Raw genomic sequence first — 18,295 nt, 5'->3', positions numbered from 1 at the left:
CCTGTAGTGCCGTGATTATACAAGTATTTATTAAATAAATGGACAACTCAAAAATATGGAACAATCACCTAAAAGATTTGTGAACTAAAAGAGAGCACTATAACCAGAAGGCAAAATGGAAGGACAGAAAGTGAACATTATAAAAGATAAAAAGATTTAAAAATATCAAAAAAAGTTGTAATACTTCGGAAGAATGAGAAAAGTTCAGTATACATAGAAAAGAACTCTCCAAGGGGAAGAGTAGATAAAGAAGAGTGCAATTTCAATAGTAAAGAGTGAATACTTTTCAATACTTAACAAAAATATGTAATCTCAAATTTAATGAGAATCATAATCTCAAGTTATACATACAAAAATAAATCCTCACCTAGACATAGTAAGTTAAAATTACCAAACAAAAAAAAAAATCTGAAAGGCTACCAAAAAGAAAAGGCAAATTAGCTACGAAGAGATAATTACACTAATATAACAATTCTCATCAACAACAATAAAAATCAGAAGACAGAGCATCATCAAACTGCCAATAAACTAAACACATAACCTAAAAAGCTAAGTCCTGTTAAATTATTTAAGAAGCATTCAAGCAAACAGAATTTCCAGACTCTAACTCACAGACCTTGATGACAAAATGTATGACGGAGATACCCAGGAGGGAGAGGATAAAAACAACCATGACAAATTTGCTTTAAAAAAAAAAAAAAAGAAAAAACAGCCTCTATCCAAGTAAGTATGATCTTTTTAAAAATGATGATGCTGATACTAATCAATTGGAGGAAAATTTCTTTTCATGTCTTAAATCAGAAATGTATCTTACATATGGCAATTGGGAGTGTTTTTCTTTTAAGGGGAAACACACACATAAAAATCAGTGTACTCTGGATCCAGTGTAGTAAGTCTATCTGACAATTAAAACACAGAAAGTGGAAAGGGGAGTTTAGGTGTGATGCATCCCTATAACCCCTATGTTTTTCAGGAAGAGAAGTGCTGGTTAAATTATTTGTTAATTTGGAATTAACAAATATTAAATTTTTTTGTAACATGATGAATGTCCAGAAATCAAACTGAAAAACTTCAGAACAATTAAAGGTATCTGAAAAGAAAAAACTATTTTGGAAACTCTATCAAGAAATAAGAAAATGAAGAAAAAACTTACACAAAACTAATCAGAACACCTAAATTCAAACACATTAGGAATCAAAACAACTATTAAAATATTAAATTCACCTAATGAATAAAGATTCTCAAATTGTATGCTTCTTAAGAATTAAGCTTTGTTAAGTGAATTTTTTAAATGATAGAACTAAAGCTTAAGGACCTAAAAAATGGAATAAAGAGAAAAACTATGGCACCAGGCATATGGTGCCAAAAGGAATCCAGCCTGAGACATGTACAAGGTCTTTTACCATAGCAATGACCAGATAGCAACACTGCTACAAACCATGGGAAAGTGACAATTGGGTAGATTCATGAAAGGGACCACAGTAGTACTAATAAATGAGCTCCTATAGACTTCTGGGAAAGAGAAGTACTCTCCAAACTTCTGATAATTCGATTAATGCAACTAAACATTACATTCATCTATGTGCTTTTTAGAAACTAAGGCAAAAAAAAAAAAAGAAACTAAGGCAAAAATGAGGAGAGAGCAAAGGCAGAGATGATGGGTTACATAGAAATCCTTGTATTACAAAGGGAAAAATTATTAAGAAAAACTAGTCTCTTGACATTCATAGGATTTTATTACCAAGAGAAACATGATGACCAAGGATTTCAGCTATAGTTTTACTTAAAAAAAGAAACAAAGATAGGGAGAAAGAAAAAAAACTATTTTTGTAGTTTTTCTTTTTTTTTTTTAAGATTTATTTATTTATTCATGAGAGACACAGAGAGACAGAGAGAGGCAGAGGGAGAAGCAGGCTCCATGCAGGAAGCCTGACATGGGACTAGATCCTGGGCCTCCAGGAAGAAGCCCTGGGCCAAAGGCGGGGCTAAACCGTGGAGCCACCCGTGCTGCCCTGTAGCTTTTCTTATTTTGACTTTTAACCTTAACCTACCCTGTGACAAAGTGGAGGAGGTACTACCAGAGGGAGTCCAAGCTTACTGAGTTGAACTTTCACATTCCAGAAGAGAGATTGGCTAGCACATCCAGCTGGTCTCTCAATCATCTTTTGTCTCACCCAGTTGTTTCTCCACACACAAGAACAATAAACATATATACATAAATATACATAAACATTATTACAAATACCTAAGACACTTAACAAAGGGAGAGAGAGGAAAGGAAATCATTAATACCTGAAGTCGTAGAAGATTCAGTGTTGCCACAGCCATGCACTCTTTCTCTTGAGGTGGGGGCCAGTCAGCAGTACCATCCATCCCCTCACTCACTTGCCGTAGTAGGAGGTCCAGCTGCTCAAAAGTCATTGAGCAGATGTCTACCACAAAAGGGACACGGAGGCCAATGGACCACTCAGAACAAGATGACCAAGCAAAACTCTATGAAAGAATCATAAGAACCTAAAATGAAGCCACACATTCAGCAATTGGATTGCATTAAAGGAGATATTCATCATTATGAATTACAAAGATGCCTTAATTACTACTTATTCATTGCTCTAATTGTCCTAAATGCACATGTACTTTCATGGCTGTCTAGTTTATATACTATCAGATTCCAATTTTCTCTCTCATTTTAGGACCCAAACTCACTGTGCCAGAAATAAAAAGATAAAAAGTTGAAAATCCTTTCACTCTCAAAATTACTGATGCACTTTAATGGATGACAAAGAGGATCATAATCCACCTGAACAGTTAAAAGTAACTGTAAGTAAATAATGAAAGATCAGGCTTTTTCCTCTGGGCCACCAACATGCCATCCAGACTGAGGAAGACCCGGAAACTTTGGGGCCACATGAGCCATGGCCACAAACACATCAACAAACACCGGAAGCACCCAGGAGGCCGGGGTAATGCTGGTGGCATGCATCATCACAGGATCAACTTTGACAAATATCACCCAGGTTACTTTGGAAAAGTCGGTATGAGACATTACCACTTAAAGAGGAACCAGAGCTTCTGCCCAACTGTCAACCTTGATAAACTGTGGACCTTAGTCAGTGAGCAGACACGGGTAAATGCTGCCAAAAACAAGATTGGAGCTGCTCCTATTACCGATGTGGTGCGATGGGGCTACTACAAAGTTTTGGGAAAGGGAAAGCTCCCAAAACAGCCTGTCATCGTGAAGGCCAAATTCTTCAGTAGAAGAGCTGAGGAGAAGATAAAGTGCGTGGGGGGCACCTGCGTTCTAGTAGCTTGAAGCCACATAGGGGAAGGTTCATTAAATGCTAACAAGTGCTTTTAAGAAATAATAATAATAATAATGAAAGATCAGGTATATTTAATCTCTAGAGCAACCACTAAAAAACTACACAAAGAAACAACTAAGTTAAAAAGGAATACTACAACTTATTCAAATAACCCCAAAGAAGTCAGGAAAAGACAAAGAAATATAAAAAAGCAAACAAAAAACAAACAATGGTAGAAATAAATCCAACTTATAAATAATTACATTAGCTTTTATTTTTAAGGTTTTATTTATTTATTCATGAAAGACAGACAGAGATAGAGAGACAGAGACACAGGCAGTGGGAGAAGCAGGTTCCATACAGGGAGCCTGACATGGGACTGGATCCCAGGTCTCCAGGATCAGGCCCTGGGCTAAAGGCAGCACTAAACTGCTGAGCCACCCGGGCTGCCCAATTACATTAACTTTAAATGATCTAAACCTCCAAACAAAAAAGTAGAAGTTGTCAAGATGTACAAAAACCAAAACTTAAATATGATATCAACCTTAAAGAAATCTACCTTAAATATAAAGATTAAAGAGGGCTAGGTAAAGGATTAGAAAATAGCTATACTAATATCAGCAAACGTTGGAGGAAAGAAATTGCCAGGGCTAAAGACAGAACTTTATATAATGATAAATGGGTCAATTCACCAAGAAGACCAAACAATGTTGAATTATGTACACCTAATAACAGAACTATAAAACATATGGCAGTAAAAACTAATAGAAATGAAACAAGGGATCCCTGGGTGGCGCAGTGGTTTGGCGCCTGCCTTTGGCCCAGGGCGCGATCCTGGAGACCCGGGATCGAATCCCACATCGGGCTCCAGGTGCATGGAGCCTGCTTCTCCCTCTGCCTGCGTCTCTGCCTCGTTCTCTCTCTGTGACTATCATAAATAAATAAAAATTTAAAAAAAAAAAAAAAGAAATGAAACAAGAAATAGATAAATCCAAATATATAAAGATAGCAAAACTACCCTCCTAATAACACAGAACAAACCGAAAATCATCAATGAAGTAGAATAAACTGACATTTATACAACACTCAGCAACAGAATACAGTCATATTTAGAATATTTAATCATAAAATAATTATCTAAAAGAACTAAAATCAGAGTGTGTTCTCTACACATAGTAAAATTAAGCTAGAAACCAACAATAGAAACTAGACATCAATAAAAACTAGATATAAAAAAACAGAAAAATCTCCAAGTACTTGAAAATTAAACAACAGGTTTCTACATTCCAATTAAAATGGTAAATACTGATTCTAAGTAGCCTACAAAGAGTTAAGTATGTATCTGGTTAAACCTACAGCAACCACTAAAAAAAAACCTATATAAAAAAATAAAGTCAAATTCAAAATAAAGTGGAATACTAAAAAAATGTTCATATGCTCCAAAAAAGGCAGGAAAAGCACAATAGAGAAATAAGTAATAGAAAACAAACAAAAGACAAACAATAAAATGGAAGAACTATATCTATGTCAAAAATTATAGTAAATATACCAATTAAAAGACAGATTGGCTCAAGAATGAAAAAAAAAAGGCACCTATACAATAGTGATCAAGAAACTCACTATACATGAGATAGGCAGGTTAAAAGTAAAAGATGTAAATCTAACAAAATATGTAAAGGATTTATACACTGGAAATGCTGATAAATGAAATCAGAGAAGATGTAAATAAATGTTTAGACGTACCATTTTCACTGATTGAAGGAGTATATATAGCAAAACTGGCAATTCTCCACAAACTGATAAGAGGTTGAACACAATTCTTATTAAAGTCCAAGCAAGGGATCCCTGGCTGGCGCAGCGGTTTGGCGCCTGCCTTTGGCCCAGGGCACGATCCTGGAGACCCGGGATCGAATCCCACATCGGGCTCCTGGTGCATGGAGCCTGCTTCTCCCTCTGCCTATGTCTCTGCCTCTCTCTCTCTCTCTGTGTGACTATCATAAATAATAAATTAAAAAAAAAATAAAGTCCAAGCAAGATGTTTTTGCCAATAGAGCTACGTATTCTAAACTTTATATGGAAAGGCAAAGGAACTAGAATATAAACTTCTTATATAGCTACAGTAAACAAGACCTATGACATTGGCAAATTCCCATGAATCTAATTAGAAGAAAATACTGGGTAAAATCTACATGACAGTGGATTTCTTGGAGAGAGATATACATATATATAACACCAAAAGCACAGGCAAAATAAGAAAAAATAAAATGGACTTATTCAAAATTTAAAACTTGTGAGCATCAAAGGACACTATCAACAGAATGAAAGGACAGGTAGAGAAAGGGAAAAAAAATAGTGTAAATCATATACTCGATAAGGGATTAATAGCCACAATATATCAAGAACTCCTCAAAAAAGAAAGGAAAACAAAAACCACAATTCAAAAAAGGTGCAAAGGACTTAATCGACATTTCCCCAAAGAAGATATATAAATGGTCAATAAGCACATGAAAAGATGCTCAACATCTTTTCTATTAGGTAAGTGCAGATCAGAACCACAGTGAAATACCACTTTGCACCCACTAGGATGGCTCCAAACAAACAAAAAAGGAAAGCAGAAAGTAGCCAGTGTGAACAAAAATGTGGAAAAACTGAAACCCTTGTGTCTATCTGGTAGGAATGTAAAAAACATGCAACTGCTGTGGAAAAAGTTTGACAGTTCCTCAACGTCTTCATCAGTACCAGATGATCCAGCCTTCCCCGTTCTAGATATATATTCAAAAACACTGAAAGTAGAGACTCAAATAGACATTTGTACACTAATATTCATAGCAGTATTATTCACAACAGCCAAAAAGTACAAACAATTCATGTGTCCATCGAAGGAGAAACGAATGAGTAAAATGCGGGATATACATATAGTAGAATATTATTATGCCTTTAAAAAGAATAAAATCCTAAAACATGCTTCAACATGGATCAACCTTGAAAACCTTATGCCAAATAAGTGAAACAAGCCAGACATAAAAGGTCAAATATTATATGATTCCACTTATATGAGGTATCTTGAATAGGCAAATCTGCAGAAACAGAAAGTAAATTTGAGGTTACTAGGGACCGGAGGAGGAGAAATGGAGAGCAACTGTTTAATGGGTACAATTTCTATTTGGGATGATGACAAAGTCTGGAGACGAATAGCAGTGTTGGTTATACAATCTCATGAATATATTCAACACCACTGTAGAGTTGACCATAATTTTTTTAATGGCCAAAAGCATTAATATTTTAAAAAACCTGATAGAACTGAAAAATGACATGGAGAAGTACATAATTATACTTGGAAATATCAATTCTACCCTCCTAGAAAGGGACAGAACAAGCAGACGGAAAATCAAAAAGGATGTAGAACTGAATAATACCATCAATGACTGGATTTGACATTTATAGAACACTTTACCCAGTATCAGCAAAATACATCAACCACAAAATACATAACTCTTTTCAAACACACACACTGAACATTCAGTTAAGAAAACATATCCTGGGGATCCCTGGGTGGCGCAGCGGTTTAGCACCTGCCTTTGGCCCAGGGCGCGATCCTGGAGACCCGGGATCGAATCCCACATCAGGCTCCCGGTGCATGGAGCCTGCTTCTCCCTCTGCCTGTGTCTCTGCCTCTCTCTCTCTCTCTCTGTGACTATCATAAATAAATAAAAATTTAAAAAAAAAAAAAAAAAAAAGAAAACATATCCTGAGACATAACATAAATCTTAACAAATCTAGAAGAATTAAAATCAGATAGTTTGTTTTCTAATCACAGTAAGATTAAACTAGAAAACAGTAACAAAATGGTAACAGAAAAATCTCCACTTTGAAATTAAATCACACAATAATCCATAGGTCATAAAGCAATTCTTGAGAGAAATTAGAGAATATTTTGAACTGAACAAAAATGAAAATTATCAAAATGTATTGGTGCATTAAAGGACTGTTCAGAGGGAAATTTATAGCATCAAGTGATTAAATATTACAAAAGAAGAAAGGTCTAAAATTAACCTAAGCTTCCTCTTGAAGAAAATAAATAAATAAATAAATAAATAAATAAATAAATAAATAAATAAATAAAATCCAAAGCAAGCTGAAGGGGGGGAGGGGGGATTAAAACAAGAGAATAAACCAATGAAATATATAGGGGGAATTTTTTAAGATTTTATTTATTTACTCATAGAGACATAGAGAGAGAGAGAGAGAGAAGCAGAGACACAGGCAGAGGGAGAAGCAGGCCCCACGCAGGGAACCCGACACAGGACCCATTCCCGGGTCCCCAGGATCACACCCCAGGCCGCAGGCGACACTAAACCGCTGCACTACCAGGGCTGCCCTAAAGGGGGAAATTAAACTGAAATCTAGTTATTTAAAAAGATCAATAAAATGGTCTCTAGCCAAACTGACAAAGAAAAATAAACAAAAATTAGCAATACAGTATTACTGCAGACCCCAAAGACTTTGAAAGTTTAGTAAATGAATACTAAGGAAAACGTTATACACAAAAATCAGACAACTTAGATGAAACAGAACAACTAACTCCCTGAGTGCCACAAACCAGGAAAACTCACTCAAGAAGAAACACTCTAAATAGTTCTGTTATCTCTTAAAGAAACAATTTTTGGGATGCTTGGGTGGCTCAGTGGTTGAGCATCTGCCTTTGGGTCAGGGCCTGATCCCAGGGTCCAGGCATTTGACAAAATTCAGTACCTATTCAGGATCAGGAAAAACTCTCAAAAAAGTAGGAGTTAAAGGGAATTTCCTTTTCTGATAATAAGGCATCTACTTAAAAAAAATCATACAGCCAACATCCTAGCAAATGGTGAAAGACTAAATGCTTTCCGACTATAATCAGGAACAAGGATGTACCCTGCCCTCTCACCTACTCTTCAACATCATACTGGAAGTCCTGGCCAGTGCATAAGGCAAGGGAAAGAAATATAGAGAAAAGAAGAAATAAAACTGTCTCCATGTTCGGCCAACATAACTGTTTCTGAAGAAAACCCCAGGGAATCAACATGAACTCCAGTAAGTAATGTGAGTTCACTACAACTACCGGATCTAAGGACAACACACACACACATATCAATGGTTATTCTACATACCAACAGTGGAGGACAGGAAGCCTAAATTCCACAACATATCTATTCCACACTAGTTACACGGTACCTGAGCAGGTCCACAAGCAATTCCAACTATGTGCTTGGTATCCAGTCCTGGCAGTGCAGCGGGTTCAGGCTTGGTCACACGCAAGGTGTCAAAGTGCTGGCACTGGTCATTGCTCCCCCAGCTATGGACCTCACTGTCCTCAGTCAGAGCCAGACAGTGGGTGGAGCCTGCAGCCACATCAATTACCTTCTTCCCTAGGAGGAAAGAGTGACACAACACAGCTTCACACCTGACTTCTGCTATAGGTCATTCAGGTCAGGAGGTGTTTAATGTCAACTTCTAAAAGATAGTTAATTGCCTTAATATTATACATAATTCATCTGCTTCATGTATGTTATTAAAACTCATTATGTTTCACTAGCTACAATTTATTAAGATCTAAAGTCTGAAAATTACCTTAGTACAAAAAAAGTTACTTTTGTCTCCTTATTCAGATTTTCATTCAGAAAAAGACAAGTGTATTTTAATTATTCTTATTCTCCTGTCCTAAGGTATAACCATACAAAGTATATTCTTTTTTGCCTCATTGAGACTTTCTACTTTTAGAATATTTTAGGTTCATGACAAAATTAAGGAAAAAGCAGAGAGATTTCCCATATATTTCCCACCCCAACACATGCATAGCATCCTCCATTATCAATTATCCATTCATTTTTCTTTTCTCCCTGTGAATGTCTACTTGTTCCAACTTCCTTGTATTGCCTTGGCTCCCTTGTCAAAGATCAATTACTATATGTAGTGGTCTATTTCTGAGCTATCTTGTTCCAATAACCTGTCTATATTTTAATCAATGTCATACTGTTTTGATTACTGTAGCTTTATATTAAATCTCGAAGTTGGGTAGTGTCAGTCCTCCAACCTGCTCTTCTCCTTCAATACTGTGTTAGCTATCTTAGGTCTTTGGCCTCTCTGCATAAAATATAGAATAAGTTTGTCAATATTCCCAATAACTTGCTGAGATTTTGACTGAGACTGCACTAAATCCACAGATCAAGACACAAAAAAATGACAAGATTCAGCCTTCCTATCCATAAACAAAAAATATCTCTCAATTTATTAGTTCTCCTTTGATTTCATTCATCAGTTTTATAATTTTCCTTATATAGGTTCTGTACTTAGAATTACATCTATGACTTCAAATAGGTCTTGTTCCTATTTTGTTAGAGTTATACCTACCTATTCATTGGTTTTATTAATCTTTTCAAACAGTCAGCTTTTGGTTCCTTGATCTTCTCTCTCCTACTGATTTTCTGTTTTCAATTTCATTGGTTTCTTCTCTTTCCTCATGTAGGTCTTGTACTTATTTTGTTAGAGTTACACCTATTTCACTTTAATACTAATGTAAACAGTATTTTGTATTTATTTCAAATTCCACTGCTTAGTTGCTAGTATACAGGAACTACAGTATATACCAAGTCAATTTTGATATATTAACTTTGTATCCTTCATCTCTGCTATAATTATTTATTACTTCCAGCTTTTTTGTTGATTCTTTCAGATTTTCTACATAAACATTCATGTCATCTGTGAACAAAGACAGTTTTATTTCTTCCTTCTCAAACTATATGCCTTTAACATCCTTTTGCTGTTTAACTGCATTAGCTAGAACTTCTAATATGATTTTAAAAAGAAATGGTGAGATGAGACATCTTTTCCTTATATTTGATCTTAATGGGAAAGCATTAAATTTCTGACCATTAAGTATGATGTTAGCTGTAGAATTTTTGTAGATATTATCAAATTAATCACATTCTCTCTCTATTCCTAGTTTGCTGAGTTTTTTTTTATCATGAACAGGTATTAGATTTTATCAAATGCTTTTTCTGCATTTACTAATATGATCAGTGATTTTTCTTATTCTTCTCTTGATTTGATGGATTACATTGAACTGGTTTTTGAATGTTGAACTAGCCAGCATTGCATACGTAGGATAAATTCAATTTGGTAGTGATGTTTAATTCTATGCACCGTTGAATTTTATTTGCTAATATTTTGTTCAAGATTTTTGCATCTATATTCATGAGAGATGTTGGTCTGTAATTTTCTTCTAATAATATTTTTGTCTGGTTTTGGTATTAGGGTAATGTTGGCCTCACAGAATGAATTAAAAAAATATTCCCTTTGCTTCCATCCTCTGAAAAAAGATTATAGAGAAATTTCTTCCTTAAACATCTGGTGGAATTTACTAGTAAACCTATCTGGGCCTCATGCTTTCTGTTTTGGAAAGTTATTAATTATTGACTCAATTTCTTTAAGAGATATAAGCCTATTCAGTTTGTCTATTTCTTGTATGAATTTTGGCAAATGTGTCTTTTAAAGAAATGGTTCATTTCATCTAAGTTACCAAATTTGTGGACAGAGAGTTGTTCTTAGTATTCCTTTATCATCTTTACAATGTTAATAGGATCTGTACTGAGGTCTTCTCTATCATTTCTGACATTAGTAATTTGTGTCCTGTTTTCCTTTTTTTCTTAGCTTAGTTAAAGGTGTATTGATTTTATTAATCTTTTCAAAGAATCAGCTTTTGGTTTCCTTGATCTTCTCTATTGATTTTGTTTTCAATTTCATTGGTTTCTTCTCTAACTCTCATTATTTCTTTCCTTCTTCTTATTTTGGATTTAATCTGTTCTCCTTTATCCAGTTGTCTAAGGTGGAAACTATTGATATATATTTTAACATCCATAACCATACATAATTACAATTTTTTTCTTGTGATGAGAGCTTTTAAGATCTGTTCTCTTGGCAACTTTCATATATTCAATAAAGTGCAATTAACTACTGTTATACATCACGCTGTATATTGTATCCCCAGGACTTATTTCACAACTAGAAATTTGTACTTTTTGACTACCTTCACCCATTTTCACCCAACCCCCTAACCTCCACTTCTGGCAACCAACAATCTATTCTTTGCATCTATGGTTTTGGGGGGAATTTTGGGGACAGTATTTTTTTAGATTCCCATATAAGTAAGATGATCTAGTGTTTCTCTTTCTCTATCTGACCTATTTACTTAATATAATGCCCTTAATATCCATCCATGTTAACACAAATGGAAGAATTACCTTACTTTTATGTCTGACTAATATTCCATCATATGTATACACTACATTTCTCTATCTACTTATCTACCAATGGGACACTAAGGTTGTTTCCAGATATTGGTTACTGTGAATAATGCTGCAACAAACATGAGGATGCAAATACCTTGAGTTAGCATATTTACTTCTTTCAGATAAACACCCAGAAGTAGAATTGTTAGATCATACGGCAGTTCTTTTTTTAATTTTTGGTGAAGCCTCCTTACTGTTTTCCACAGTGGCCATACCAATTTACATTCCTGTCAACAGTGCACAAGAGTGTCTTTCTCTCCACATCCTCATCAATACTTCTATTTCTTGTCTTTTTTATAGTAGCCAAACAGGTATGAAGTGTTTTCTCACTTGTGGTTTTGATCTGCATTTCTCTGATGATTAATGATTCTGAGCACCTATTTCATGTACTATTGGCCATCTATAAGTCATCTTTGGAAAAATGCCTACTCAGGTCTTCTGGCCAACTTTTAATCAAACTGGTTTTGAGTTAGTTTTTTTGTGTGTTTTGCTATTGAACTGTAAGAGTCCTTTTTATATGTTTTGGATATTAACCCTTTATCAGAGATATGATTTACAAATATTTTCTCCCATTCTATAGGTTGCCTTTACTTTTTTGTTGTTTTGAGAGAGAGAAAGTGTGCAGGGACTGCAGGGGAAGCAGAGGGAGAAAGAAAATCTTAAGCAGGCTCCACATCCATTGCAGAGCTTAGTGTGGGGCTCAATCTCACAACCCTGATCTCACCAATATCAAAAGTTGGACGCTTAACCAACTGAGCCACCCAGATGCCCCACCTTTACATTTTGTTAATGGTTTTCTTTTCTGTACACAAAGATTACTTAGATTTTTCTTCTTTTCTAATATACACATTCAATGCTATAAATTGCCTTCTAAGCACTGTTTTCACTGCATCCCACAAATTTTATTTATATTTTCATTTATTTCAAAATATTTTAAAATTTCTCTTAAGATTTTTTTCGTTGACCATGAGCTATTTGGAAGTTTGTTGTTGAATCTCCATGTATTTGGGGATTTTCCAACCATCCTTGTTATTAATTTTTAGTATAATTATTAGATTGTAGTCTGAAAACAGACATAAAACATAATTCAGCTGCAAAACGCTACTAGAAGAAGGAGAACAGTTCTTTCTTAAGAGCTTATCATAAGTTGACACTGGCCAAAATAATTGTACCATCAGTCATTTAAATGCTTTCATAGTAAGCTATCTCTCTATCTAATAAATAGAGCTGAGGAAGCAGATTTCCTTTACTAAGTGAAAAAAATATAAACAAGAAGGTTAATGAAATTCAAACACAGCTCCATAGCATACAACCAGTGGTATTATCCTACAACTTATCTCAGAAACTTAGAAAATAATAAACACCATAATACCTTGTCATCAAGGTATTAATATGTTTCAAGTATTTTATTGTTTTTTTTTTTTTTAAGAGAGAGAGAGGGAGAGTATCCAAGATCTGTAAAGAATTTATTAACTCAACAGCAAAGAAACAATCCAATCATGAAAAGGGCAAAAGACATGAACAGAAATTTCACAGAGGAAGACATGGACTTGGCCAACAAGCACATGAGAAAATGCTCCACATCACTTGCCATCAGGGAAATACAAATCAAAACCACAATGAGACACCACCTCACACCAGTGAGAATGGGGAAAATTCACAAGACAGGAAACAACAAATGTTGGAGAGGATGTGGAGAAAGGGGGACCCTCTTGCACTGTTGGTGGGAATGTGAACTGGTACAGCCACTCTGGAAAACTATGTGGAGGTTCCTCAAAGAGTTAAAAGTAGAACTACCCTACGATCCAACAATTGCACTGCTGGGGATTTATCCAAAGATACAGATGCAGTGAAAAGCCAAGACACCTGCACCCCAATGTTTATAACAGCAATGTCCACAATAGCCAAACTGTGGAAGGAGCCTCGGTGTCCATCAAAAGATGAATGGATAAAGATGTGGTCTATATATACAATGGAATATTACTCAGCCATTAGAAATGACAAATACCCATCACTTGCTTCAACATGGATGGAACTGGAGGATATTATGCTGAGTGAAGTAAGTCAATCAAAGGAGGACACTCATTGTATGGTTTCACTCATACGGGGAATATTAAAAATAGTAGCAGGGATTATAGGGGAAAAGAGAGAAAGTAAGTGGGAAAAAATCAGAGAGGGTGACAGAACATGAGAGTCTCCTAACTCTGGGAAATGAACAGGGAGGGGGTAGTGGAAGTCGGGCAGGGGGATGGGGTGACTGGGTGACGGGCCCTGAGGAGGGCACTTGATGGGATTATCTAAACACTGGGTGTTATACTGTATGTTGGCAAATCAAACTCCAATAAAAAAATATACGAGAGAGAGAGAGAGAGAAATCACATGCATGCATGAGTGGCGAAAGGGGAGAGGGAAAGAGAATTTCAAGCAAAGTCCCTCCATCTCATGACCCTGAGATCACAACCTGAGCCAAAACCAAGAGTCAGATGCTTAACCAACTGAGGCACCCAGTCACCCCAAGGTATTAATGTTATAAAATGAAAATGATGAGAAAAGAAACTAGCAAGTCCCATGTAAAAGCCTCACTTCCAAACTCCCTTGAAAAAAAGCAAAAACATAAAGTAGAATCTAGCTCAGAGATTCAACAAATTTTATCCCTCATGCCAAACAAAGGCCAAGGACTATCTTTATGCATAAAGTTGTACTACAACACAGACAGGCCCATGTTTATATATTATCTATGGCTCCTTTCGGGCTACAACAGAAAAAGAAAGTAGTTGAGACATACAACGTAGTATGGTACTCCAACCTAAAATATTTATTATTCTACTCCTTTAAAAAAAAAAACAGTTTGCCAACCCCCTTTAGCACTACAGGCCACCTGATACACCAATCACCAACTTTTCCCACAATTCAGAAGGCATCTTCAAAGCACAAGTACATGCCTTGGCTCCCATTCTATCTAGAATGCATGCTGGATGCGCTTGTAACCAGACAAGCAGGATTTACCCATCAAGGATAAGCTCAAATGAGACCACTCCAAGCACACTAATCCTATCTCCCACTGTGGTCCCACAGCACCATGCATATCCATCATCTTAGCAATGTCTACAGTATAACTATACATGACCTCACCAACAGAAGTTAATCTCACTAAGACCAGCTTACTTAGTAATGAATAGATGCCAGCCCCAAAAAGGACTTATCAATATTAGTAAAACTGAATAAATTTCAAATGAAATCTGGTGAGAATAATTCTATGCCATTTTTAACAGAAACAAAACCACTTTCCATTCATTATCTATACCTATGAAAATATGGGTAAAAGCCTTCTAATGAGGAGTCATTCATAAAATATTATGTAAAAAAAGAGAAAAACCTGCAAACTTTAAAAAATTCCTAAAGAAAAATCTTCAAAAAGTTTTAAAAGTTTACATTTTTCACTCACCTTGCAAGCCTTCCAAGAGTTTGGGATAACGAACATGTTCCTCTGTTCCATGTCCAAGTCTCTGGTTGTCACCTTTTCCCCATGAATAAACTTGGCCATCTTTTGTCAAAGCAATAGAAAATTGACTTCCACATCGAACTTTCACAACATCCAAGTCTTGAAGTTTTTCAATAAGCTTTGGTGTTTTGCATCCATCACTACCACCTCTGCCCAATTTCCCATAGTCACCATCTCCCCAAGACCACACCTGACCTAAAAAATACAAATATATTTATATTTAAGTAAAAATAACTGTATATCTTAATGCAACTCTTAAGTGGCCGCAAATACTGAATATAACTGGTAACAATCTAGACCACTAATATATACAGTTAACACAATACAGATTACTACTAACCAAATGAAATCTAGTTTATACTTCAGGTTAATACAGAACCAATTAAGAAAAGGATAGCTGGGTTTTCTTTTTGTTTTAGCTAAAAAAATTATAAAGTCCTGACTCTAGCTGGTTTGGGTTCAATGACTGGGTTCAGATCAACCAAGTAGTGAACACAGAACACAGCTCCAGTGCCTCCATAAAATACCATAATTGGACCCATCATACACAGTTGCAGCTCTCTGCCACTATCTCTCAGGTCTGCCTCCACAGTGTTCCTATCATACCCACCACAAATTAACTGCATGACAGCACTTTTTTCCAATAACATTTGGTTAGTATAATCTAATTAAATATTAAATAAAGGAATAAAGTAAATTACAAAAATGTGGTTGGTTTTTTTTTTTACTGACAACTAAGCTAAAAGCTTTGTAAAAATGCAAAAAATGTGAATTTTTGAAAAAAACAGGTAAAAACTGTAGAGGAAGAGAAATGAGAAGAAATATTAAAAAAAAGAAACTAAATTGCTCTGTAAGTGACTAAGTTCTTGCTCTATTTTAGATAAACAACTAAAGATCAACAAATTTTAACAAAAAGTTCAGATGGTAAGTATTTTTACGCTTTGTGGACAAGGTGGTTTTTGTCACAAATATTCAATTGTTCCAATGTCACAGGAAAGCAGCCACAAACAATACGTAAGCAAGGTGGCATTCCAATACAAGTCTATTTGAAAAAACAGCCAATCCCTGAACTAAAATTGGAGATGATACACTAATAGGCAATGACATAAACACACCAATGCTCAACTCAGTAAACCCATACAAAATATCAGAGAATATGCATATAGTTAAATGTTTTGCAAAATGCCTATTGTTCACACAGCCCAGCTGGCAATTCCCACTTTCTCCAATGCTTTCAGTGACCCTGTCACCCTAGAACCAGACCGCACAGGACAGGATGCTTCTACCAGTCATCTCAAAAAACAGTAATGTAGCAGGGACATTTCCCTATACGACATCTGCACCAAAGAAATGCCGCTGTGAAGTAAACAGCATGCAGTTTCCAATCAAGGCAATTAAGTCAAAACAACACAGTTTTATATACATAGAAGTTTCACACAAAGAATTCAAGAACAAATCCTAATAAGGCTTATTTAAGAAAACACTTCTTGGTTAAGAGGTTTATAAAATCAATCATTCAACATTGGACACATAAAAACAAGATGTCAAATGGAAAGCTTCATGCCAGAAGAAGAGAACTTTAAGATGACTGATGAAACCATCTTTTTCTAAGACTCATAGGAGCAGAAGTAAGATGCCTCTATGTCTCTCCCTGTGAGGGAGAAGGGGCCTAGGTGAACATGAAGATGCCTGAAATGATGTTTGTCCTCTCACTAAAGAAATTCCCAGGGAGGAGAAGAGTTAACATGGTGGAGGAATAGGGGACCCTAAGCTCATCTGATCCCTGGATTTCAGCTAGTTATCAAATCATTCTGAACACCTGCAAAATCATGGAGACATCTGAGAAAAAGAAATGCTACAATGCTACAAATAGAAAAGCAACCACTTTTTGGAAGGTAGGAAGTAGGAAGACTTGGCATCTGGGGTGATATATCTGAGGAAACTGTGGAGGAGAGGGAACCTGCTTAAGGAGGTTACCACAAAGTATTATAAGCAGCAGAGCACAAAACCGGAACTTTTAAAAGTCTGCTACAGTGAGGGACATCACTGGATTAAAGGTGCTGAGGTGGCAAAGCAGGGTGGAATCCTTCATGGGAAAGCATGGTCTCAGGATCCCAGGGGTCAAAAGAAGAATGGAGGTGGCTGAGTGTGACAGAGTTCCCAGACATAGGAGTGGGGAAGCCAGCTGTAAACAATGAGTCTAGGTGCCAACCTTCTGCTCTGGGTTGCCATAAACTACAAACAATAAACTGCAAACTGCTGCATGTTCGCACGACCATTCTCTGGGCAGAGTCTCAGCACAAAAGGCAGATGCTTGTTGAGACGGCCCTCCAACCTGGAGGGAATTTTGGAGGAACAGCATGGGTCCATACCTCACGAATCCATAACATTTGGAGATTCGAAACTCACTCATATGCTTCAGATAAAATAGTTCAGTTACAGGCTGACTGAACACAGAGTTCGGACAGAAACCAGGGAGACAGAGTGATTGACTGCTATTCTGAGGGCTCACTGAAGAGCGACGAGCACAAACTTCCAACTCTGAGACAAAGATCAGGGCACTGCCGTTTTCATCCCCTGCCTGCCCCAACCAGTGCTGAAAGCCTTCAAGGAGCAAAACAGTGCACACAGTGCAATCTGGAGCCGCTTACAAGGGAAGAAAAATTCCACCAGGGTAGGCAAGGGCACGTGAACATCAGCACAGCAGGCCCTCCATCAGAAGACCAGCAGGAACAACCAGCTAACACCAAGTTCACCAATCACAGAGATCTGAGGAACTTCAGCTCTAGAGGAAAACACTATATAGCATTTGTGGAGTTCTTTCTATTCTTTAGTCTTTCAGTTTTACTTTCATTCAGGTACTTTCTTATTTTTTCAATTCTTTAATTCTTTTTAATTTTTATTTATATATATATATTATATATATACACACATATATACATACATATACATATACACACATATATATATTTTATTTTGGTTGCCTATCATTGTATTTTATTTTATTTTTGTATATATATGAGTTTATCTTTCCTTGATATTTTGGGATATGGTTGCTCTCAACAAACAGACCAAAATACACCCAAGATCTAGTTTGTTGTTTTATTGTTTTACTTCTTGAGTTTTTCTTACTTTGTTTGCTTTTTGTTTTCTTCTGCATTTTTTTT

General features: G+C 36.0%; 1 protein-coding gene and 1 pseudogene across 10 annotated transcripts in view; one reads left to right on the top strand and one right to left on the bottom strand.

Annotated features, from left to right (window-relative positions):
• HERC2 (HECT and RLD domain containing E3 ubiquitin protein ligase 2) overlaps positions 1-18,295 on the bottom strand; it is a 243,912-nt gene that overhangs the window by 150,961 nt on the left and 74,656 nt on the right. For 8 of the 10 annotated variants that reach the window (XM_077868196.1, XM_077868211.1, XM_077868216.1 and 5 more), the window contains 3 exons: positions 15,072-15,323; positions 8,514-8,707; positions 2,293-2,493 (listed from right to left, as the gene is read on the bottom strand). In XM_077868196.1, coding sequence (XP_077724322.1) covers positions 2,293-2,493; positions 8,514-8,707; positions 15,072-15,323 — 647 coding nt within the window. Of the gene's footprint in view, positions 1-2,051; positions 2,178-2,292; positions 2,494-8,513; positions 8,708-15,071; positions 15,324-18,295 lie in introns of those variants that run through there. The other 2 variants (XM_077868256.1, XM_077868259.1) reach the window with 2 other exon arrangements.
• Positions 2,867-3,346, top strand: LOC144290428 (large ribosomal subunit protein uL15 pseudogene; annotated as a pseudogene).

Source organism: Canis aureus, chromosome 2 (genome assembly GCF_053574225.1).
Source record: "Canis aureus isolate CA01 chromosome 2, VMU_Caureus_v.1.0, whole genome shotgun sequence".
Taxonomy (NCBI): Eukaryota; Metazoa; Chordata; class Mammalia; order Carnivora; family Canidae; genus Canis; species Canis aureus.
The sequence above is the reverse complement of the archived record's forward strand: the minus strand, read 5'-3'. Positions and strand labels throughout refer to the sequence as shown.